At 46.8% G+C, this 26,345-nt stretch overlaps 1 protein-coding gene across 2 annotated transcripts in view; it reads right to left on the reverse strand.

Annotated features, from left to right (window-relative positions):
- The window catches only part of APH1B (aph-1B gamma-secretase subunit), a 75,928-nt gene that overhangs the window by 42,248 nt on the left and 7,335 nt on the right, over window positions 1–26,345 (reverse strand). For both annotated transcript variants that reach the window (XM_078685270.1, XM_078685271.1), the window contains exons 2-3: window positions 18,267–18,437; window positions 15,059–15,132 (exon numbers count right to left, since the gene is read on the reverse strand). In XM_078685270.1, the coding sequence (XP_078541396.1) occupies window positions 15,059–15,132; window positions 18,267–18,437 (245 nt within the window). The remainder of the gene's footprint in view (window positions 1–15,058; window positions 15,133–18,266; window positions 18,438–26,345) is intronic.

A 26,345-nucleotide genomic window follows, 5' to 3' on the forward strand; every position in this document is an offset into this window, starting at 1 on the left:
TATACCCACAATGCAGCACACAAGATATATTGCATTGTATTGTAATTGCATTTATATAGCGCTTACAACCCCTGAAGAGGCTTCGAATCGCTTTTTCGGCAAATAGCATGCTACTCCGGAACCCATAAATGATTAATGGTGAATTCGTATAGTGAAAAACTAAAGTAATTTGAGAGGTGGATATGCTAGTCAGTTATTTGTATTGAGAAGGAAAGTGGAAGGATAGAAGAGGGGAAAAAGGTTTGCATTTATATAGCGCTTGCTACCCCCTGATGAGGTGTTGAAGCGCTTTTTTGGCAAGTAGCACGCTACTGCTGAGCCCATAAGGGATTAGTGGTGAATTAGTTTAGTGAAATATTAAATAAATCTGAGAGGTGGACATGTTACTCTGCTATTTGGATTGAAAAGGATAGTGGAGGAATGTTTTGGAGCTCATAGCAGTAGGAGGAGGCTTGGGCTGAGTAAAAGGAGGTGGAAGGGGAAAAGTCAGAGGGAAGAGTTTAGAAAGACTTGCATTTGAGCATCGGAATAGTAAAAGAGGTAACAGGCATGTGTCACCAGCAGGATCAAGAAGCCAGGAGGCGTAGTAGCCTCAGAGTCAGTCTCACCAACATACACGATAGAGGCTGAAACATCAGTACCATAGCCTGAATATCCTGAACTCACTGTTTAGGAGGATAGGCCTGAAACAACTCCAATGAAAGGTAGCATCTGAGAGGGAGTCCGTTGTGACTTCAGTACATTGCTAGTGAACCCCAGCGAGTGCAGGATGTCTGCAGTAGTCTGGAGGGGGGAGACGACAGCCTGAGGTGAGCCCACTTAAACAGCCAGTCGCAGAGAAGGGGAAGACTGGACCCCCTAACCTCTGCAGAGGAGCTGCAAACCACCACTGTCACATTGGTGAACACCAGAGGGGTGCTGGTAGGGGTTGGTGCACTTTTCTTAGTTCGTAGGTGTGTAGCAGCACTGTGGGAGGCAGCAGCAAATTCTGGTACACATAGCCTAGAACTAGCAGACTGATTTAAACTTACTTCACTTGATCAGCCTAATTGGAGATAGTCATCTTCTACACTCAATGGCTCTGGAGTACCAGATCCAACCATAGTCTGGGCAGTTTTCTTGGGTCTGCCCATATTGCCAGATAGACAGCACAGGAAGAAATCTACAGAAAGGTTAAGCTCTCAAGACCCCTGCTGCTGATCAGCAGAGGAAGAAATAGTATTTATCATTTTTGTAGTTTCTTGATATAACGTAGCAAGACCCTGAGAAAATGGATACAGAGGACCTATACAGAAATAAGTGAGCAGAGAAAAAAATAGGACATAAGAACAGGAGATGAAGTCTTTGGAAAGGTGTAGGTATTTTTAGCTGTACACCACACAGTACAATTCACACTCATTCTAATGAAAAAATGTAAAGCCTAAAACAAGCACCAGTCTATAGAAAAGATCCCTTAACAAATAAATTTGGTTTTGCTTCAAACGTTGCAGAATGAAGTAGCAATGTAACTGTTGGGCACTAGATAGCAGAAAGTCGTCAAAAAGTGACATTGTAAAATTAGTTTAGGTATAAAAAAGCTGTAACAATTGTCAGACAGTAACACCTGAGGGAGTCAGTGGAATAGTCACCCTGGGATGAGAAAAGTCAGGCTAATCATTATGACTATGATAAGTGTTTAAGAGAGCTACTGGAAGTGAAATCTGCTCTTCCTGAGCCTCATGTAGTCAATCCGCAGCTCCATGTCTGTACCAAATTCTCCTGAAGAGCAAAAAGAAATAAAACAAGGATGAACGTCTGTGAACCTCAAGAGCAATGTTTCTCCAAAAGCAGGTCGGCACAGTGTGCTTCCTGACAGACTAGCTGTACGTGCCGCGAGAGGGTGTGCGCTAGAATGCCTTCATTCCTTCTTTATTGGCACAAGTCAACCAGTAATTCTACCCCTATCGTTCAACTCCTAAGTCTCAATTAGTTGGAGTACCTCATGGCTCTTTCATCAGCCCAACTCTGTTTAATCTCTATGTGGAGCCTCCATTGTAAATTATTGAGTATCACCAGTTATCTCCCATGCGCTATGCAGATGATATGCAGATTATTCCAAGGCTGGATGACACTGGTGATGAGACCTGGTCTAACTTTGTAAATGGCTTAAATCCAGTAGCAGGCGGATGTCCATCAACTGCTTTTGGCTTTGTTCAAATAAAACTGAGGTCTTAATCCTAGACGGCCCTTGTCCTGTTGGTCTTCGAGCTGGTGGTCTTCTGAACTTGTACTATGTCAGACTGTCAGGAACCTGGGGGTTTCACATGGACGATACCCTATCCTTTTCACCCCTAATGGAGAAAATCATCTCTTCTTGGTTCCAGCATTTGTAGATATTGAGAAAAATATGGACGTTACTCCTAAATCTGCCCATTTTCCTATTACCTGTGTACTAATTAGTGCACAGCTGGATTATGCAAGGGACTTATATCTGGTGCTCCCAGTCTATCAACTATGCCTTCAACGTGTTCAAAACTGTACTGAACGCTTACTTCACCTTCCACAATATTCTCCAATACCCAACCAGATTCGTTTTTGACAATGACTCACTAGCAAAAAACATAATTTTTAAATCTTTACAGGACTGTAGCCCAGTCTTTATAAAAGGTATTATTTCCTTGGTGTGTGCAACCCGAGTTCTCCATCCTAAATTGAAGAAATATTGACAGGAAATCTATTAAAAACCATCTGCATACTAATTACTTGCCTTACTGTAATAGTTATTCTTCCTTTCATCACTAGTACACCTTCAGGTAACTGAGTGATTTATAAATATAATAATAATGATGTTACACTAGCTAGCTGCAAACTGTGAGAGAGATCAAATAAGTCTGCTTCTCTCTGCAATGTAGTAGAAAACTCTACTATCTAATGAGATGTCTTCTGGGAATCATGGAGTATTTTTTATTCCTTTATTCACTAAATAATGATCTGGTACTCTTATTTGGACTCAAACGTTTGATTACTAGAAGCAGATGTTTAAAATATTTTTAAAGAAGCTCAAGGAAAGGAAGAATGAGTTTAACCAGACCTTGAAAAATCTACTCGTCCACTTGCAATTGTGAATAAAATTATATCAGGTAGAGCTATTTTTAGCCCCTACTAGTCCCATATTTTAAAATTTTGAAAGGTACGGCACCACCTATCTTGATGAACTTACTGACCCCTTATGTGCCCTCTCGTTCCTTGAGGTCGATGGGGGAGAATTTGTCTGTTGTTCCTCGCTTTCTGCTAAGCAGGATGGGCGGCCGCTCATTCCGAGTAGTGGCGGCGAAACTGTGGAACTCACTTCCCAGTGAAATTCGAGCTATGGAGGACTTACTCCTTTTTAGACGTGCTATTAAAACTGTCCTTTTTAACTAACTTCTCTGGATTCAGGTGCGCTCAATGATGTTGTGTTGACCTTTCCTTGGCGCCAGGACGCCCCTTTGCTGGGGTAGCTGTGCGCGGTACAAAAACCTATAACATAACATAACATAACATCTGGACAGTAAATTTAGGCTGGGAAGGAGCAGCTGTTCTTTTTATTCAGAAAGTGAATGAGCAATAAAGATACCATTTAATCTTGTTTTTATCTTGACACATATGCTGCCTGTGCAAGGAAAGAGGTCAAATGTCAGTTAGTCTTTTTAGGTCACGCCTAGCATTGGAGCGCACATGCGCTCCTCGCTCTGCGAGGCGTATAGTAATTGATAACATTTCAAAAGGGGACTTAAAGCCACGCCCATCATTTTGATTGGCTGGCGTCAACGTTTATGCTAAACGCTGGGTCGGGATTGTGAATGAGGCTTCTTTGTTACCGCCTTTGTTACCTCCTCCTCAGACGGCCCATCCGGACTCGATGGTTTGCTTGCGGCGTTAGACTGTCTCCTTAATTATTTGGTAGGCATTCTTTTTTTTCCATAATACTTTATTTCGGAGCGCGAAGACATTTGTAATCGTCTCCTCAAACAGGCGAGAGAAACAGGGCGTGCTTATGAAGAGGCAAACTGATATGTTCATGACACCTCTGCACATGAAACTGCCGTTCGGAAGAGCTTTTCGTGGTAAGTTGACATTTTAAGCACCAAATACTGTATTTTATCTGTTTTTCTGTTTAATAAGGCCCGGGCAAACATTGTACTGTTCACAACGATTTAAAGCACGTTTACATAGATGCAATATCTTTAAGAAACGGTATACATTTGACTCTGAAGATTACTGAATATTAGAGTTCTTTTTTTTAAATCTACTTCTTTGGTCAAGAGCGGACAAAATTGTACTTTCAAGTTTAGGGATGTGAGCCACTAGGAAGGCCCGGGCCTGGCTCAGGTCAGGGGACTCGCCCACTGGGCTGGTGAGCTGAGAACTGCCCTCCTCCCTTCTTTAGTGTCGTGCTAAGGGGGGGGGGGGCAGTACGGGTCTGAACCTAGGCTGTGTGTGTTCCCTGAAGTGTTAGCATTGAAGTCACAGTTTAAATGCAGAAGAAAAGGGCGAGGCTGTATCTGCAGATAATGATAAGGTGAACAAAAGCACTCTACTTTATTAACAAGCTGCAGGTGACCTCTGACCTCACTGCCTTTCTTTCTGATGTATTTCAGCCTTTATAATACTTCTGTTTCAGTCAGCCTCAGACAGTGTAAACCCGGTGCTCACGCTTACTCTGAACCCGATGGGTTTTTACTGTGAACCGTTTTCTGAATTTCTTTATACATTCATTCTCCGGCCCCCGTTTGTAGCTGTGCCGTGGCCGGTTGGAGAGATTCCTTGTACGGTGTAAGTGGTTTGTCATGTTAAGCGTGTGTGCTGCATTGTCCCCTGCACTTACAGGAGTGACTGATTTAGCTCTTGAAAGACCAGGAAGTCCTAAGCATTGTTCTGTGCAGAGCTGGGGCGAAGAGGTGATGCCGCCCAGGGGAAGCTAAGGCTATCCTGGCTACCCCACTTAACCACATGGTGTGATCCGGGTGAACCACTTTGCTTCTCTTTGTCTAATTTTTCATCACTTTCAAACTATAAAGCGCCTAGAACTACAAAAAGACAAAAACCTCGCTTGCACGTGGTTTAAAAGACCCAACTTATTAGGCCGTTAAAACCGTGCTCATTAAAATGGAATTGTTTTTTGGATCACTCGTGGTCTTGAATCTTTCTAAATATATCTTAAAAACTGATTACTCCAATGAATTAAACTGAAGCATTTTCAAATGCAAATAAGTTGACTTTTTCTGATATTTACATGACCATTCTTTCAGTGGCTCCTTGGGTCTTATGGCCCTCGGCTCTGGATCGGCTCTTCCTGTGAATTTGCTGTTTTGTCCCCTGTAAATACTGTGATATCCTAGTAACATCACGCTGTGCTAGAATAAGCTACCAGGATGGCTAGGCATATTAAACCCCTGCTTCTGAAACCTGACATATCAAGCGGTGGGCCTGCTCAGATATTCATCTTTCTGATATCGATACATTGTGTACCGTTGAGTTGTGTAATAGCGGCATATATTAATATTAGCTGTTTGGAATGGGAAAACTATGGAGATAAAACAATGTACAAAGGCAAATAATTATGGAGTACAAGACACATCAGTTCTGTGTCTGGAAAGAAGACAGCTCAAAACGTGGTTTAATTATACTTTCTGGCTCCAAGAACAACTTCCTGAGCACACAACCTACATACCCATAAAAAGGTAGGTATGCAAGTTAGCAAAGAGCTTGCATGATTGATAGGAAGGGGTGCGTATGGGTGGAAAAGGGTAGTATGGCTTGCTGAAGTGGTAGGTGACGAGACCGTCCGTCAATAGGTCTCGCATTTATGCGAGTTTAAGCTGTTGGCATTGTAAATAACAATGCCTTTTGGGAATGTTTTAAAAACCAAAACTTAAAAAAAGGCATTGTCATTTACAATGCCAATAGCTCAAACTTGCGTAAATGCGAGACCTATTGCATTGCGAAAGCTTGTTACTAACTGCTGCTTGGAAAATTGAGTTTATTTTTCTCGCTCTTACTAGATTTAGAGTTTTTGTGAAGTGAGCTGTCTGAAGATGTCAGTTATTTTTCTCTTACACACAACATTTAAATAAATAGCCTGTTAATTAATATTTCAAAATATAACCGGGATTATGAAAGCTAATTTTTTGTAATTAAGAAGTGTGATGCAAACAGAGAGGTAAATAGGAGCAAAACAAACCAGTAAACTTTACTTGGTGATATGTAAATGACATATTTGCAGAAACTATTTCCAAACATTATTAATTGTACACTATATAGTTTTATCAATAAAACTGCATGTCAGTTGGAGAGTTTGTGGCCATTTCAATGTAAAGTTTGCCGATTACAAATGAGAGTGGGCTACCACTTTATGCTTTAATAATGTATTTATTAAAAGTTATAGTTTGTAAACATGATTTGAGAAACATTACTGCCCCCGCCTTAATGACAATGCTGTTAATGAACTAAGAGACAAGTCAGGGCTCATGTGTATCCTGTGGATAGGTTTGTAGAATATATGGAAAAAAGTTTAATTTATTATCAAACAGAAGAGTTTTTTGTACAGCAGACATGCTGAACTTGCACATTTGAAGGTGCTCTCATATGGGACAATGAAGAAAATGGCGGCTCAATTAATTGAAATAGTTGCCCACGTTCACATCATTTGAAACTAGTTTATGGCTCAAGAGCATTACAAATAGGTCGAGTGGATTATTTAAGTCACTAGTCCTGCAGGTCTAGTAAAATGTTCATGATTTTTCGAATCCTGGTATAACTGGTATAAATGTATCAACTAGTATAAATAGAACCCCCACCCCTCCCTGAATGAGCACAAAGAAAAAAGATGGCCGCTGGGTGGGAGCTATGTGGAGTGGCTCCGGGGCTGGGGATGACTTTTTTGTGAATATCCACGTTTGTGCCTGCACGTACACCCATTTGCTCGACACCACCGCAGAGAGAATTGTTGCCGCATTGATGTGGTCTGCCTTACGGCCCCGCAGGGAAGAGTTGGCCGTGGTTGCAGCCGTATTCTCTGGCAATCTGCCTGGTTGCCGACTGTGAAGACAGGGCTCCCCCTGAGCTGCTGTGGACCAGGGAGCGGATCTCCACATCATCGCAGGGAGGCTCAGGACGTACCTGCAGCCACTCTCCCTTAGGCTGACCCGGATGCTCGTCGAAGATGCTGATGATCCCCTGGGACTGCGTCTGTCCGGTGAGTGGATGGGAGAGGTCCAAATCCCGACGCATGGATGCTGGCGAGTCCTGCGGATGCATGGAGGCAGTATAGGTTCAATAAGACTGGTTGCATCTGGGACACCGTCAGCCAGCCCCTGCTGGCGGTCCTCGGAGAGGTTGTTCCCTTGGGTCCCCCTATGATACAGGAGCTGTGCTGCGCCCTCCTGGTCCCGACCCCGCAACCGCTGGGTGAGTCGTTTTCCCTCGCAGCACTCCCCGGGCTTCGGGCGTCGCCCCCCTGCTCCTCTCCGCGCCTGCCACTGCAGCCCCTGCTTACCTGCTGACAGAGTTCCTTCGCCGACGCCGCCAGCAGCGCCCCAGCCACCGCTGGGCCGCCCGCTCTGCCGGTCCCGTTCCCGCGCCTCCTGCCTGCGGCCCCGCCCCCCGCCACACGATTGGTTAACCCCTTCCCGCCTCCCAGCGGACCCGCCCTCCCTGCTCCCCTCTTAAGGGGACCTCGCCTGCTTCTAGGGAGCGACCACTGCGCCTCTGGCCTGGTCGCCCCCCTGCTCCTCTCCGCGCCTGCCACTGCAGCCCCTGCTTACCTGCTGACAGAGTTCCTTCGCCGACGCCGCCAGCAGCGCCCCAGCCGCCGCTGGGCCGCCCGCTCTGCCAGTCCCGTTCCCGCGCCTCCTGCCTGCGGCCCCGCCCCCCGCCACACGATTGGTTAACCCCTTCCCGCCTCCCAGCGGACCCGCCCTCCCTGCTCCCCTCTTATGACGCCCCCTCAGCGACCGCGCAGCGGACGCGCGCAGCGGGAGCACCGATTGAGCGCCGAAGGTGCGCCAAAGGTAAGCCCGTCTACGCCCGTCCGCGCCTGGACCGCGCCCAGTGCCAGGACCCCTGGCCCCCGCAGACCCCACCCCTCCCGCCGGACGTACGACGCCGCCACCCTCAACGCACTCAACGCCGGCCGAACCCCTGGATGCTACCGAGCCACCCCGAGACGCACCCACGGACCCTTCATCTGCCAGGCCTGCAAGTTCTCCTGCACCCGGACCTGCACTGCACCAGCACCCACCAAGCCGAACTCCAGCAGCAGCCACCTGAAGTGCATCCTGCTCAACACCCGCTCCGTCCACAGACACGCCGTCGAGCTCTGGAACCTGCTCGACACCACAGCCCCAGACGTCGCCTTCCTCACGGAAACCTGGATGAACGCTGTTAGACGGGGACCTGGAGGGTCGGCCGAGCACAAGGGGAGAGGCCTCCGGTGAGGGCCGTCCCCAGCGATCGTACAGACAAGTAACTTCCCCCCCACAGATGGACACCACACGAAGATCAGATTAACACCTTTTATAGGCAGTTCTTGAAGTAAGGTAGTACGATACAATGAGATCAGGACACGATGATCCTCTCAATTCTAGTCTCTATTAGGGAAGGGGGTAGCGGGACAGTCTTGGTACCCGTAGGTACGGCGGTGGAACGGTGATAGCTCACAATCCTCGAGCTCGGTGTTCGGACGGGTCAGACCGCGGCAGCGCCAGCAGGTCCCGAAGAGGTCGTGGGTGGCAACGGGCCGCGGCAGCGCCAGCAGGTCCCACGAGGATGAAGGTTGCAACGGGCCGCGGCAGCGCCAGCAGGTCCCACGAGGATGAAGGTTACAACGGGCCACGGCAGCGCCAGCAGGTCCCACGAGGATGAAGGTTGCAACGGGCCGCGGCAGCGCCAGCAGGTCCCACGAGGATGAAGGTTACAACGGGCCGCGGCAGCGCCAGCAGGACCCACGAGGATGAAGGTTGCAGAAGGCCGCGGCAGCGCCAGCAGGCAGGACAATAGTTCACAAGGCAGGGCTGCGGCAGCGCCAGCAGTCCGTCAAGGATGAGTTCGTCGCGGTGTCTCTTGACTCCAGGATACAACTGCCTTCCTGTTCTGGGGCTGCCTCAGTTATAGGTCTGGCACTCTTTGATGTCCGGACCCTCGCTCTTGGAGGTCGGGAGGTCCGGGATGAGGGAGTCCAGACACCCAGCAGGGGGGTGGAGCCAGCGCCCGGGGAGGCTGGGGGTGATCGGCACCTGGCGGGAGAGAGCCATCGACACTTCTTACTCCCATTGACCGGCCAAGTGGTCCGTTCACCTCCTGGGTGGATGGTGGTGCCGGGATGTCGGGGCCTGGCCAGGCCCAGGGTTGGGGTCGAGCTGAGGCCACGCGGCCTCGTGGTGCAGTGTCTAAGATGGCGGCTGGCCCGGGCAAGGGTGCTGACGGTGGCCCAGGCCAGGGACACAGGGATTCCCAGGAGCAGACGTCCCATGGGGGACGGGTTGGGGGTTGCTTCTGCGGGTAGTACCTGGAAGGCCGGTACCAGGGCCCTGTCATGCGGGGAGGGAGCGAGCCCTTCATGGGGCCTGTCCAACAAACGCCTCCTCAGCGCCCGACATCGCCATCGCCATCCCGGACGGCTACAAGATCATCCGGAGAGACCGCGTCAACCAGACAGGAGGAGGCCTCGCCATCATTCACAGGAACACCATCCGCATCACGACCAACACCGACGACACCATCGCACCCGCCGAACACCTGCACTTCCAGATCCACGTCAACCCCAAGACCACCCTCAGAGGCACCCTCATCTACAGACCCCCGGGACCACGCACACAATTCAGCGAGGACATCGCCGACTTCATCAGCCCGCTCGCCCTCCCCTCAGCCGACTACATCCTCCTCGGGGACCTCAACTTCCACCTGGAGAACAACGACGACCGCAACACCACCACCGTGCTGGAAAACCTCGCAAACCTGGGACTCAAGCAACTGGTGACCACCCCCACCCACCTCGCCGGACACACACTCGACGCCGTCTTCTCATCCAGCAAAGACATCGCCTTCAGCCACGCCACAGGACTCCACTGGACGGACCACAGCTGCGTCCACTTCACCTTCAGAAGAACGACGACCCACCACCACCAGCAACAGGTTGCCCGAAGAAGCTGGAACAAGATCACAGCCGACCAGCTCGCCGCTTCCCTGAGTCAGCACCCCCCCCGCCAGCTCAGCGAACCCCAGCCAGGCCGCCGACAACCTCACGATGTGGATCAGCAACTGCGCGGACGAACTCGCCCCTCTGAGGACCCCGCCCAGCAGACCCGGCAGCAAGAAAGCCCCATGGTTCACCGACGAACTCAAGAGCTCCAAGAAGAACTGCCGAGCCCTCGAGAAAGTCTGGAGAAGGGAACCAACACCGGACAACATGACCACCCTCAAGCTTGCCACCCAGAAGCACCACCAACTGATCCGCGCCACCAAGAAAACTGCATTCAAGGACCGACTGGACAACAACGCACACAACTGCAAGGAACTCTTCAACATCGTGAAAGAGCTCTCCAACCCCAACGCCGGAAACAACGACATCACCCCATCGCAAGACCTCTGCAACTCCCTCGCCTCCTACTTCCACAACAAGATCGCGGACATACACAACAGCTTCAGCAGTCAACCATCCACACAACGACCGCAGCAACGCCACCCACCACCACCCTCCGCGCCTGGACTCCGATCAGCACCGATGACACCGTCCGCATGATGAACTCCATCCACTCCGGATCTCCGACCGACCCCTGCCCTCACCACGTCTTCAACAAGGCCGACACTGTCATCGCACCCCACCTGCGGGACATCATCAACACCTCCTTCGACACCGCCACCTTCCCGGAGAGCTGGAAGCACGCCGAACTCAGCGCTCTACTAAAGAAACCAACAGCGGACCCCACCGAACTCAAGAACTACCGCCCCATCTCGCTCCTCCCGTTTCCAGCCAAAGTCATCGAGAAGACCGTCAACAAACAGCTGGCCGCCTTCCTCGAGACGAATGGATCCCTCGACCCCTCACAGTCTGGCTTCCGAGCCAACCACAGCACCGAGACCGCCCTCATCGCTGCCACCGATGACATCCGAGCCCTGATGGACAACGGAGAAACAGCGGCCCTCATCCTCCTAGACCTCTCCGCGGCATTCGACACTGTCTGCCACCGCACCCTAGTGCAGCGCCTCAGCAACGTCGGAATTCAAGAGAAGGCACTGGAATGGATCGTCTCCTTCCTCGACGGAAGAACACAGAGAGTCCGTCTACCACCGTACAAGTCAGAGGCCACCGAAGTCATCTGCGGCGTCCCTCAAGGATCCTCGCTGAGCCCCACCCTCTTCAACGTCTACATGAGCCCCCTCGCGCCCATCGCACGCCAACACAACCTGAACATCATCTCCTACGCCGATGACACCCAGCTGATCCTCTCACTGACCAACGACCCCGCCGCTTCCAGAGCCAACCTTCACGAAGGGATGAAAGATGTAGCCGAATGGATGACGACCAGCCGCCTGAAACTGAACTCAGACAAGACGGAAGTCCTCATCCTGGGCTCCTCGCCCTCCGCCTGGGACGACTCCTGGTGGCCCCCCGCCCTGGGCACCGCACCCACACCGACAGACCACGCACGCAACCTGGGCTTCATCCTGGACTCCTCCCTCTCCATGACCAGACAAGTCAACGCCGTCTCCTCGTCATGCTTCAACATCCTGCGCATGCTACGAAAGATCTTCCGGTGGATCCCCACCGAGACCAGGAAGACAGTCACCCAGGCCCTCGTCACCAGCCGACTGGACTACGGCAACGCCCTCTACGCCGGAACCACCGCCAAGCTCCAGAAGAGACTCCAGCAGATCCAGAACGCCTCAGCCAGACTTATCCTCGACATCCCCCGACGCAGCCACATCTCCGGACATCTGAGAGACCTGCACTGGCTCCCCGTCAACAAGAGAATCACCTTCCGTCTCCTCACCCACGCACACAAAGCCCTACACGACCAAGGCCCGAGCTACCTCAACAACCGCATCAACTTCTACGTTCCCAAACGCCACCTCCGATCAGCCAGTCACGCCCTCGCCGCCGTCCCCCGCATCCGAAGATCGACAACAGGAGGAAGGTCCTTCTCCCACCTGGCCGCCAAGACCTGGAACTCCCTCCCGACCGACCTGCGCCTGACCCAAGACCACCTTTCCTTCAGGAAGAAGCTCAAGACCTGGCTGTTCGAGCAGTAGCAGCACACCCCCCCCCCCCCCCCCAAGCGCCTTGAGACCCTCCGGGTAAGTAGTGCGCTATATAAATGTCCATGATTGATTGATTGAGTGCTCCAGAGGCTGATCGCTGGGCTTTCAGGGTGTTCCCCCTGCCTCCGCCGCCTGATTCCGGACAGGGGACTCTAAGTGAAGGATCGGGCCACCTCCAAAGCATGCCCTGTTGTTGTGGCTGATCTTAGGGTGATGCGGAGTCACCCCCCCAAGCCGCCCTGACCCTGGATGTGGAGATGTGCACGAGGAACTGAACTGAGCTGCCTATGAAGCGCCGAGCGCCGCCTTGGCTCGAGTTTGAAAAATGTTATGTATCACTACCACATTTAAATGAAAACTGCAGAGGGCTGCAGGGCTACTGATGTTCAATGGGAGCAGCGCACAGGCTCTTACGGTCATGCGTCATGCAGAGAAAGCGTGAAACAATCGTGTCTGAAGTGGGGGGGGGGGGGGAGTGGATCAGACTGTCCCTCACCCGACACGAGAGCTTGACACCACCCCCCTTTTTGAATTTGCCTTGTCAAACCAAAAACCGGGACATTTTTCAGGAAAACAGAAGAAGGACTACAGTTTATTTGAAGCGAGTGACAGACTAACAGAGCTCCTCAGCAGAGAATTACAGAGCAGGCAGTTAGAACATGACATCGCATCAGGGTCTCCACAGCACAAAAGACTTGCAATGGGACGTTTTTTTTTTTTACACTTAGTCCTACGTCAGCCTCACTCACAACGAGAGAATTGCTTGGGGTAACAGCTGAGTGCCCTACAACCCTGGCCCTACACTCTATATGCCTGACCTTAAGATGGCTGTCCTGGCCTGCCCCCTGGAAGCATTGCTATCAAGTGCATATCAGCCCTACAGTTAGTCTTGGCCTCCCAGTAACTCCGGGATGGGTGCTACCAATTTGATCTACGACTATGCCCCCGGGACTGACACCTTGAGCATTGTACACACCACTGAGCCGTATCAACAGGGCCCATGCCCGGTGGAACTTTGATGGAACTTTTCGCTGGACTTTTGACGATGCCCCCTGGGCTGGTACCAACACTGTTTGTAATTACCTCGGTGCAGGAGCAACCCTGGCCGATGCCCGGTGGAGCTGTCATATGCAGCTATAGCAGAGTCTGGCCCTGGTTTCACCCCCTCGGCTGTCACCTACCCAGCCGGCCATCTAACATTGTTTTCCTCGTTTCCCCGTTGTGTTTCCTTCCCTCCCCCTCCCCCTCCCCCTCCTTCTCCCTCCGTGATTCTTTGATTTAATTGATGTAACTATGTAACCTGTAACTTGCTGATCCTCTTGTAAAGCTCTCTGATACCTCTGGGTCTAGCCCACACTATATAAAACTTCTCAAATAAATAAATAAATGAGTATTCTCCTCCTGTTTACACTCTAATATTGATATTAGCAAATTATTAAATTTTTTCCCATGTGCAGTGTCCGTTCACTGAGAAGTGAAAGGTTGTTTCCAATTAGCTCAGTGTCCCAGCCAGCAAAGCTGATTAAATCTTCAATTCATACTATTTCTTCAATTAAGCTTTTATCAATGAATAAAAGTAACAGCAATAAGTCAGAGAACCTCTTGTTCAGTAAAGACAAAGAGAATTGGTCATGATCTTGGTGGCCAAAAGAGGTGCACACCCCTCCTTCTCCTTCCTCTCATGCCAAAAAATCTGGAGTTTTATTTTTAACAGACTATTTTTTTTATAAGCAGATTACTCATGTTGCCAGCACTTTTTTTCAATCTGCTTTCCCTACTAAAAAAGATAATTCTGTGAGTGCCACTGAATGCTCAGGAGACCATAGTCCATAACCTTATCAACTCTCACATGGACTATGGAAACACCCTATATTTTAGCGTTCCTGGTTATTTGGTGCTCCGTCTTTAAAGGGTACAAAAAGCCTTTGCCAGACACATTTTTAATATCCCTACACATGCCTCTGTCTCTGCTCATGTGAGATATCTGCATTGGCTAAAAGTCACAAAAAGGTACCAATTCAAACCTTTGTGCTTCATTGACCGGGCTGTCCACGTGGTTGCCATTCTTATCCGAACTCAACATTTTCACACTGCTCTCTGGCTTGCAAATGGAGATCATCTACTGTCTCCTTGTTTAAGGTCTGTCAGTACAAGAAAGGGTAGCAGGGCTTCTCTATGGTTGCTGCTAAACTGCCGATCTGCCTACCCCATCTCTTTAGGATATCAAAAACTTGTAGTCTTAAGAAAACAATGTTAACACTTGGCTCTTTCTTTAATTCTTCCCGTCTACTACTACTAAAACTAATAATACTAATACCAATAATGATAAAAGTAATAATAATAATTATGAAGCAAAGGTAGGCTGATTCTTGAGTGGGTGAACGGCACCGAAACACAAAAATAACCTGGTGGTAAACGAGGCACTATGACATCTCGGATTCGGGGACAAAACGGATGACACAAGCCCTCTAAATGCAACGAGGAGGTACTATCCTGAGCTATCAACAAGGAGCAGAATTGTCCATACTTCAGTAAACAGAAGAAGAAGGGGCACAGCAGCCTGTAACACAGCAGATGAGCACTGAAAAAAGATGAGGGACCAGAGGTACATGTCCATCTACCAACAACCTAGACACCTTTACTTCTAACACACCGCCATACCCTGAAAATCACCACTCTACTGAATCCAAGGAGTAGCAAGAGGATCCCTGGGGGTACTGGATTAGCTCCAGCCATTGAATCCCACAATCCAGTTGATGGTTTTATTATTGTTACTCACCATAGGCTAGTTGTATGATGGAGATGGGCATAGTTTCTTCTTGGCTTATGGTCATCAAGCCCTTGTTTGCTTTCCTGAAACAGAAACGAGAAACAAATCCTTACTAATTGCAACTAGCATGCCACTACACACTATTTAACTATATTTAAGTAAAGCTACTGTTCAGGCTAAAAAGAGCAATTTGCATCTAGCACAAAAGGTGACATTCTGAGGTTGGAGGTGTGACTGTAGCAAATATGAGACTTGTTAAAATAAAAACCACACATCAGAAAGCCTTGGGTCCAACTAGCGCTTAATTTAAAATGGGAGACAGCAAAGCAAAATTAAAAGACAATTGCCAATTCAACTGACCATGGCTTTCGCTAGAATATGGCCACATGGATCTATGCACTAAAAAATTGTAAAAACTGTCCAGTATATGTACAATTTTCTCTCACTCAATACAACTCAAGGTACAGGACCATGTGACCATGTGACAGGAACCTGTTATTCTAAGCAAAAACATTTCTAATGTGCAGGTGTCAGGATCACCCCCCCCCCTCCACTCTTTCCCCAAATAAACACAGGACGGTCTTCAAGGTAAGATATCCTTCATATACACAATACTAACTTCATTCTTCTCGCAAAAGCCTGCTTCCTGGTGCCACATTTGAAAACGAGGCTCCCCTCACTGAAACTGTGCAATGTACAACACAGGGGGTGTGGCTCTTAGGCCTAATAAGGCCCTACAATACATGTGGCCTTAAATAAATAGAAAACAACCTTCTTATTTGATTGACAATTAATACATTTATAATTATGTGCGTAGTTGCTAGCATTTCTCTTCATAAACATATATGCATAATACAACATGATTGGAGTACGTTTTCATAGACTGTAGCGGCATTAAATAAATGACCGCTTGAAGGTAATGCATCCATGTAGAGAAATTCGCAGAAAGGAACGTTGTCAGCTATCGTCCAAAATTAAAAGATTTAATCAACCCTTCTAAAATGCACAAAATCAGATTCTTAGGTGCCGCTGACAATTATTTCATGACTCATAGACAATGCTCAACGCTAGTTTATGATGAAATAAAAATCTTGCTTGAAAAGCAAATAAACAAGTAGACAAGATCAAAAGCATAGCATTTTATAGCCCTGTTCGGGAAGATGCGTTACATTAATACCCCATTGTGTAGGTACCAGAGGGAATCAGTAGAAGAGACAAAAGGTGGGCTGGGTTCAAAGGTGAACCACAAGTCTAAAGGTCACTGAGGGGGCAAGAACGAAGGATTATGCCAACCTGGTCTCCAATGTGTTCTGAGCAAATGCTACACCCCCAGCCTAGACAATACTGCACACCTGTGTCTCACGACCTTCACAATAGCAACAAAACGGCTAATGTGAGCTATTTCGGCATAATATAAAACATTAAACTTAAAAACATTCTAAAAACATTACTGTCAAACAAATCTATTTATACAACCACAAAATATATCAATAAATCACTTAAAACATTAAATAATCATAATCTAGCTGAGAAATTTCTCCATTTAGGTTGGGACTAACTAATTTCTGAAACGCTATAAAAAAAACTAGCTACAGAGTAACGGGATGAGAATAAGAGAAGGTAAAAAACACAAGACGAGGGGCATTCAACTGGTTTTCCTATAGTATTGGGATGACAAACTTCCTACGTATTTCAGAGTCAAATTAAATTTACGGAAAGATAAAATGTATAGTGGGAACAATAGATCAATTATCATAAAGACAAATGGTAAGCAGATCCATGGTTAGTGCCCCCTTTGAAAAATATAGCAGATGATTACTAAATCAGACAGTTTTCTTGGTAACTGGGGTTCCACTTGAGCTTTGGCTGGACAAGGTGGACATATAATTCCTGAAACATCTCAAAGGGTTAGTGATGACATTTATAGACAATTTCTACATACTACATCACCTACCGGCACTAGTTTGTTTTAGTTCCAAACAATTACCCAGATAATATGTTCTTTCATATTTTTCCCGGTTTAGTGAAGAAAGTAGATAGGCTGAAGGGAAGTGGAAAGAGCCTATGATCGAGGATCTCAGCTGCTGCGCTACTTAATCATAATACAAACTACTCGGATAATGTCCATAAAAACTTGTTAAACAGATCACAAGTGCTGACAGTGAATCACATGCAGCCCATGCCACTCCACAGACACAATGCTCATTGAAGAGAGAATACCAGAGTATTTCAGAACTTCAGTAACATGAGAGATTTGGTGACATGGACGAATTAAATATTTTATTATTGCTCAATTTCCCACTTTTTGACTTGCATACTACTATTTTAGCACATGATGGGAAGGGGCACTAGCAACTTTGTAGGAATAACACTGTGGACACTACAGTACACAATATCAATACATGGCTAATCTTACCAAAATTCTACCAACATTGCTCGCTCTAATCAATACATGTTCTCTTCTTCCTTTTAAACAGGGCATAATCCATTTTTTATTTGTTTTTTTAATTTAAAGTATAGGTTGCCTGCCTAGGTTTGTGTTCTCCAGTTCTCCCCAATTTCCTACGTCCCACCATTTCACTATAGTGTATCAACCGATACCCACCTCACTATCCATACCAATATGATGTCAACAGGGAAAGCCACATTGCAATCGGATTTCCCCAACCTAATCACCATGATATAGTAGCGCATGTAAATACAAATGTCCCTTGTTTTTTGTAATTAGAATCCACTCTCAAGATGTTTGCCATTTTTACCTCACAAAACATTTATTATGATTCACAAACCGGAATATTCCAATATGTTCTATATATATTCCCATATAATCCAAGTGGAGTTTGTCACTGTTTATTGGCTGTCATAGTATCTCCTGCAATACTGGTTATGTTCCCTCTAGCCGCTTCTCTTATGATATGCTCTCGTACTTTGAAAATATATTTTCAATGTATTCTGGCAGTTACCCTGCTGTGGCGCTATATGTAATATGATTGTGATTTAATGCAATTGATACTCATCATCCACATATTACTGAGTACTATGACAGCACCAATGTGGCAACTGCACCATCAAATAGAGAAAATATAAAAGAAAAGTTTTAAAGCATCTTGAGATTTACTACAAGAACCAATGGCTGAAACATATGGAACAATTCTTGTGATAATTTCATCAACAAATATAAGCAATCTGTAAACACTAATTCAAGTGAAGAACTTACTTCAAAAGTCTGTAATAAGCAAATCGGAAGATTTCCTGGAGGAGGACTGAAAACACCACACCAAAGATGAGCAAGTCTCTCTGCAGAGAAGCATCTTTATTATTGCTGACCTGCATCGCAATAAACCACACTAGAGAGGAGAAGAGCAAGGAGACCAGCCAGAAAAATGCTCTGAAATAAATAGGAACACAATTGGAATTTGACGTCAGAAAAGGATTAAAAGATAGTTTGTCATTTTTTTAAGAAAATACTTTTTTGCATGGAAAGGCCAGCGATCGAAACTTAGGAAATACACATTTTGCCCCCAAACAAAAGTTAGTTGTTTTGATTAAGCAGGTAAAACTGTTGCAAGTGGTAAGCAGGCCTCTAACATTCTACGCATCTACTCTATGGTGAGTCAGATTTTATCATGTCAAGGTATTTTTAGGACCTACAGGTGTGCTCTGGGGAGCTGGAAGCTGGAAAGGACCAGGTGTTATGCTCAATCAGAAAGTGAATCAGCAATAAGGATGCCTTTAAATTTTGTTTCCATCTTGACACATTCGCTGTGTTCAAGAGCAGAGGTCAAATGTTTGCTTGTCGTTGTACTAATTGCTGCTTAACATATTCTAGAAAATTGTGTTTACTTTTCTTTTTCTTACTACAGTTAGAGGTTTTTTTCAAGTGAGATGCCGGACAAAAATTCCAAAACAACAGGCTGTAAGATGTCAGTTTTTTGTTTCAAAGTCTGCTTTATTTGCAACTTCAGGGGAAACATAGCACAGGTCTTAAAGTACACAGCGTTAAGCCTATAACCCTATACAGGGCCGGCCGCGTGCACAGGCAGTGCAGTTGTTGCACAGGAAATGCAACTCAAGGAGCAAATATTAACACAGCATGTCACCTACAACCCCTGTGGAGCTGGTCGCGTGGTGCATAAGAGGGTGTTACTTCGAGATGAAGAAAGCATGGACACAACCTCTGGGGACCAGAACTTGAAGTCACGAGTAAGAGGTCTAAAAAAAACCAAACAAAGAGCAAGAGGCGTCAGAGGAAAAGAAGATAGGTGAGAAAAGTTAGAGGTAAAAGTCAAAAGAGAAGGTGTGGCATGGACGGGCAGGAGGAGGGGGAGCAGCGTGAGGGTCCCTTGCAGGCCCCATTGTCCACGCGAGGGGGGTGGGGGCTAAGCCAACAGGGGCTCTGCGTGCGGAAGCAATCTGTCAGGGGCAGGCGTCAGTATAGCATCTTCAAAAAGTCGCAGCGCCCTACGTTTAGTAGGCATGTAATGGATACGCTCTATCGCGCAAAGGTATTTAATCAGAGGGTGCCAGTCAGTCTGAAAATGAGTGTCTCGTGCTTGTAGCCTCGCTGTGAAGATTCCACTGTAAGGACTTGCCATAAGCACACGTACCAAGCAGCAATTGGAGGGGGCTCTGCTTTCTTCCAGTAGAGCGCTATAAGCTGCTTAGCAGCTCCGAGCATCTGAAGCGCAATCATCCAATTGCTAGGGTTGTGTGTGTTCAGGTTGGCAGGATTAATGCCCAAAAGAATCGTGCTTGTGGTTTCAGACAGAGGGAACCCCAACACCCTTTTAATGTGGCTGAGGACCTCCTTCCAAAACAGGGTCAGTAGCGAGCAGGCCCACCAGATGTGTATGAAATCCCCAGGCGCAGTCGAACACCTCCAGCACATGGGGGAAGCCGCAGGGAACATCCTATATAGTCGCATAGGCGTATAATACCATTGCGTCATGACTTTATATGCATTCTCTTGCTGTGGGACGCTGCGATATATCTTGTGGATCTCTCACCATATGCGACTCCACTTTGGAGGCATGATTGCCGTAGCGGATGTTGACTGCCATTGACGTTGGTATGGGTGGGAAGGCGTTTCCAGGGGATGCTGCAGGATCTGATGGATCCGAGAAACCAGGCCCTTCGATTCATCAAAAGAGCGGACCAGCCGCTCAAAGGGAGTGAATGGGTGGGTAGCCGCCTGATACATCTCCACCGAGGAGACCCAGTGCCACAGCTGTGCGTACTGTAGTCCTGCAGTAACTGGGAGACTAAACTCTTCTCTACACTGAGCGAACGCTTTGATAGTGCCTCCCTCAAATAGGTCGCCAATCACTCTGCATCCCCCTTACGACCACTTGGTAAAAGCGATAGGCCGGAGGGAATAAAGGATTCCCTTCAATGGGCGTATGGGGAGAGGGGAATGTTGTGAGGCTTCTGCGCACCGCCATCTAGTCCCAGATATCCTTCGAGTGGGCACCGTCAAACATGCACTTCAGGAGTGTGTCTCTCTGTGCAGCCACGTGAGGTCCCAAATGGTATGCCCAGTGACCGTCCTATCCATGTGCGGCCAAACCTTTTCGCTCTCAGTTGTTGTCCATTCCGTCGCAAAGCGGAGATGGGAAGCCCAGTAGTAATCCAGGAGGTTGGGACAGGCCAGTCCCCCTCTGTCCCGCGGTAGCATAAGAATCTTGTGAGAGAACCGCGGCCTACGCCCTCTCCATATGAATGTAATAAGTTTGAGTTGAAGGCCATGTATCTGATGTAGAGGAATGGGAGAGGGAAGGCATTGGAATAAATATAAAATGTTGGGGAGTACCGACATCTTAACGGCATTATGTTTGCCCACCCACGACATCACCAAGGGTTTCAATCCCCGAAGGTCCTCAAAGACAGCCCTCTTACATTCTCTCCAGTTCACCTGGGTCCACACATCCAAGGAGGGAGTCAGCTGCAGACCCAAGTACCGAATGTGACCAGTGGCCCATTGGTAGGGAGCGAGTGCCTCCAGAAGCGGTATCTCTTCCTGCGGGATCAGGAGGTTAAGCGCCCAGGATTTGTCATGATTAATATTGAGACCAGAGACCCGCTCAAAGGTCTGCAACAAGAAATGGAGTGCTGGGAGAGACTCCCGGGAGCGTGAAAGCGTGAGGATGAGGTCGTCCGCGAAGAGCGACACCTTGTTCTGCCAGCCCCCAAGAGAGATGCCGTGTATGTATGTTGCCTGACTGATTAGCTCCGCCAGGGGCTCCACCACTAGGGCGAAGAGCAGCGGGGATAGGGGGCACTCCTGTCGGGTACCCCGATGTATAGTGAAAGGCTCCGTAAGCTGCCCGTTTACTCTAATCCTCGCCTGCGGGACAAGAGAGGGCGCCATGATCATGGATACCATGTTCCACCCAAGACCAATTCTCTGCAGCACTGCCCGACGGAAGGCCCAGTCCACCCGATCAAATGCCTTCTCCGCGTCCAGTGAGAGGAGGCAGGCCGGTATATCCCAGTGTTGCGCCTTCCCCACTAAGTGCGCGATTCTTCGTACATTATCTGCCCCCTGGCGAGTGCGGATGAAGCCAACTTGGTCCGAATCTACCAGACCCGGCATGTGGGGTTCCAAACGTTTTGCAAGCATTTTGGTATACATTTTCAAGTCGGAATTTAACAACGATATAGGGCAGTAGGAGGCACAGAGCACAGGATCCTTCCCTTTCGTAGGGATCAAGGCTAGCTCCGCCATACCTCCACTCGCGCCCGACCGCCTGAGGCCTCAGCTCACAAGATGGCGGGCAGCTCCCGGCAGCTCAAAGCACCTCTCCGCCGGGTCCGTTCATAGCACTTCTGGCGAGGGGAAAAGTCCGCAACCCGAAGCGCTGTCGTCCAGTCTCCACCACCGCTAGGGTAAATCGCCCGGGGCCTCTCCCGCGGCTTTCTGGCTGCAAATAAAAGGTATATATAGCTGGTTGTGGCCCGGAACTCCAGTCACACACGTCCTATTCCATCAGCTGCTAGACCACGCCCCAGATGTCAGTTTTTTAACACACAACACTTAAATAGCTTGTAAATAAATAGCTCAAACATGTCAAAATAGATCAGGAATAAAGAAATCAAATGTTTTTGTAATTTAGAAGTGCGATGAAAACAAAGAATTAAATAGAAGCAAAACAAATCAGAACACTTTACTTGGTGATGTGCAAACACAAAACCCACCCTCAATGCTCAACATGTAAGTTTTTAGAGGATGACTAGTCTTGGCGGAATTGGCGCTTCACGGAATATGGGCAAATATTTATATATATACTGTTGATTATATATGTCATTGGGTGCCTAGGTATGGGTTGTCATCATCCCCACCAGTAATCCACAGATTGAAGTTTATAACCTATCACACCAATAAAGATTTATACATAAAGACTTGTCATTCAATATTTTCAAATTTCACAAAATTACACGACGTGAAGAAGAAGATTGGTTCTTTTAATTTCAAAGACTTTCCCTCAGTCCAGCCAACACGTGTTTCGTCGATAGGGCAGAAACCCTCGACTTCATCAGGGCTGGGAAAAGATACAATACAAAGATATATTGGAGTTGCGAGATCCATTATCTCGTGATTTGCAAGTCTACATTAAGTCAATGAATTTTTACATGCAAATAAGTGGGAGAAAACATTTCTCATGCACATCATTGTGCGGTATGGATCCGTGCATTTGAGGAGAAAAAGGAGGAGGGATTAAAAATCATCTCCCATACCGATACAAGTAACAACCTTTCCAGGTAAAGGAAAAGAAATCATACCCCACAGTTCGTGCTGATTATTCTTATGTATATCGTGCTATAGTGAGTATAGTAAATGGACTTGTGCTCACCCCAGTAGTTGGCAATCTTTATAGTGTTGAATTTTGTGAATTAGTAGTGCCGGGTCTAAATTTCAATCAGGAAAGTATATTAGAAAAGTGCTCCGTTAGCTTCATAAGAATGCTGAGTACTTCATACTCAGGCTTACCTGATATCAAATTGCTAGTGGACCTGTGTTCCTAAAACGACCAGGTTGAGATGGGATATTAGATTCCCTGCAAGGTACATATACACCTCCACCATCTAGACAATGTTATATTATAATGGTGTGCCCAAGGCATAGGACGTACCTTCTAGCTGGTTATATTTCCGGCCCAGCTTATGGCATGGGCAAAGATTCTTCCTCTCTGTCAGGTCTTTAGTCAGTAACAAGCGTGTCCGCTGAAAATCACAAATGAATGCATATTGTCCCGTTCTAGTATGAAAAACGACCGTAATTGGATATTTAATCCCACCAATCTCTGGTAAGAGCTTACCTTCAAATCGGTAATTCTTGCAGTTCCCCGTACTCCGGCAATCTATTAGTTAAATCCCGGCATAAGTTAAAAATCTTAAAGGTCCTTCCTCCAGTAATATTGACGGAGTCAGGTTTGCGCCCGCTGCCAAAATAAAAGCCAATGGCTCGTGTTAGTGCGAGAAAGTTCGAAGTAATCTAATGCTATTTGCCATTTCGAAAGGTTCCTGAGACCCGTTGGATGCTCGTCGCTTACCTCCTAATATTGAGGAGTCCTGGGGCGGCAAAAAGTCCCACTTGTGTCTCTACCGGTCTTCCGTATTTTGAAAGTCGGCAAATCTAACCCGGAAGCTAGTATATATAACACGGCTTGCCCGTCCGGTTCAAGAAACAGACGTGGTGGTGATACACCTAAACGCATTCGGCCATCTTTGAATGGTATATAAGTATTAACCGAGAACACTATATCCTTGCCATTTCAGTACTTTGGTGCTCTTAGATCTACTTATAATAACGTGTAATACAGTAGCTAAATATAGCCTGTAATTGCATTGACTACTCAGTGATTTATGGTGTCAAGTGAGAACTGTGGGGCCAAATATATCTGTTATTATGAATACATTGTTAATTGTCATACATATAGTTACAGTTATTAGTTAAGGTACACATAATACATTAATACAAAGTCGCGGTTACAGGGTACAGACAGATGTATGGTGGTCAAATCATTATATGCGGTTCAGTTGTGTTTGACCATCATTATATGCAGTTCAGTTATAAATAACAAACATCTCTTTTATTAGTATATCGGTCTAATGTTATACTTAGTCCCCCAGATAGTAATGAAGTTCCTGGTCTGAGTTCATCCCATACTCCACCGCACGCATGGTCAGTATCCATGACGCTTCTCTGCGCCTCAAGGCCAATTCCCTATTGCCTCCTCTTGGATCATTTTTTACCTGATCTATTGCACAGAAGCTAATTGTTTTCTGTTTGCCTTGTTTAGGACATTGGTTCACGTGTGTCGCGGTGTTATATCTAGTGTCTTGGTGTTTGATGGCTCTTATATGTTCAAACATCCTCTCTTTTAGCATTCTTTTAGTGCTACCTATATAGAAACTGCCACAAATGCATTTAATCATATAGACTACAAAGCAGCTATTGCAATTGAGTAATTGTTTAATTACAAATTCTTTTCCCATGTAGTTGCGAAACGTTTTGGTTTTATTCATAGCCATGGGACAAATTTTGCAAATTCCACATTTGTGGAAGCCAATGCTTTTTTGTGTCAGCCAGTCAGGAACTATTCCGGATCTCACTGGGTAAGTTGGACTTATCCAGGATTTTATACTTCTACCCTTTCTATATGTTATGAGAGGATTTTTGGTGATATATTTGTCCAGAACTTTATCATTGTTTAATATCCACCAATGTTTGTGCATACTGTTTCTCAATACAGTTGCTGCATTATCATAGTTAGTGATCAGTCTGATCTTATTGTTCCCTTTGTTCTCTTTCTGAGTGTCCCGAAGGGTCATTTCTCTTGGGACTTTGTCTATTCTCTGTTCCGCCTTAGCAATCATATCTCTGTTGTACCCCCTAGATATAAATCTACTCTTCATGTTGTCTTTGCATTTTAGAAAGTCATCATCTTTACTACAATTTCTTCTTGCTCGGGTAAATTCTCCAAAGGGAATGGATTGAATTTGATGTCTAGGGTGTGAGCTCCCAGCATGTAATATGGAGTTACAAGAAGTGGGTTTTCTGAAGAGTCTACTCTGTATTTTGTTGTTTTCAATAAAAAGTGATAAGTCTAGAAATTCTATTTGGGTTGTACTTATGGAGTGAGTTAACTGAATACCCATCAAATTCGAGTTTAAATGTTCACAAAATTCCATGAGACTATTCATGTCTCCTGCCCAAATTAACAGACAGTCGTCTATATAGCGACCCCAGTAGATGATATAATCACTCCACTTTGCGCCATGTGGGCCCCAGATCCACTCCTCCTCGAACCTGCCCATGAAAAGGTTCGCATACGAAGGGGAGAATCTGGAGCCCATGGCTACTCCCTGTATCTACACTCTACCCAAGATACATAAGAACGCGCAACATCCACCAGGTAGGCCTATCATCTCTAGTATAGGGGGCCCCACTGAGAAACTTTCGCAATATGTTGATAACTTTTTACAGCCACTGGTACGCAATTTACCAGCATATATCAGGGACACTAAACACATCCTTAGTATTTTGTCGGATGTGGCTGGGAGGAAGGCATGATTATGGCTAGCCTTGATGTCACCTCCTTATATACCAACATAAGAACTGAATTGGGTCTTGGGGCAGCTAGGAAATTTCTGGAGAAAAGACCAGCATCCCAATGAGCACACACGGAGATGCTATTAGATATGATGAATCTAATACTACAAAACAATGTCTTTCTATTTGAAACAACGTGGTATCGTCAGAAACAGGGAGTAGCCATGGGCTCCAGATTCTCCCCTTCGTATGCGAACCTTTTCATGGGCAGGTTCGAGGAGGAGTGGATCTGGGGCCCACATGGCGCAAAGTGGAGTGATTATATCATCTACTGGGGTCGCTATATAGACGACTGTCTGTTAATTTGGGCAGGAGACATGAATAGTCTCATGGAATTTTGTGAACATTTAAACTCGAATTTGATGGGTATTCAGTTAACTCACTCCATAAGTACAACCCAAATAGAATTTCTAGACTTATCACTTTTTATTGAAAACAACAAAATACAGAGTAGACTCTTCAGAAAACCCACTTCTTGTAACTCCATATTACATGCTGGGAGCTCACACCCTAGACATCAAATTCAATCCATTCCCTTTGGAGAATTTACCCGAGCAAGAAGAAATTGTAGTAAAGATGATGACTTTCTAAAATGCAAAGACAACATGAAGAGTAGATTTATATCTAGGGGGTACAACAGAGATATGATTGCTAAGGCGGAACAGAGAATAGACAAAGTCCCAA

This window comes from Lissotriton helveticus, chromosome 3_2 (assembly GCF_964261635.1).
Source record: "Lissotriton helveticus chromosome 3_2, aLisHel1.1, whole genome shotgun sequence".
Classification (NCBI taxonomy): Eukaryota; Metazoa; Chordata; class Amphibia; order Caudata; family Salamandridae; genus Lissotriton; species Lissotriton helveticus.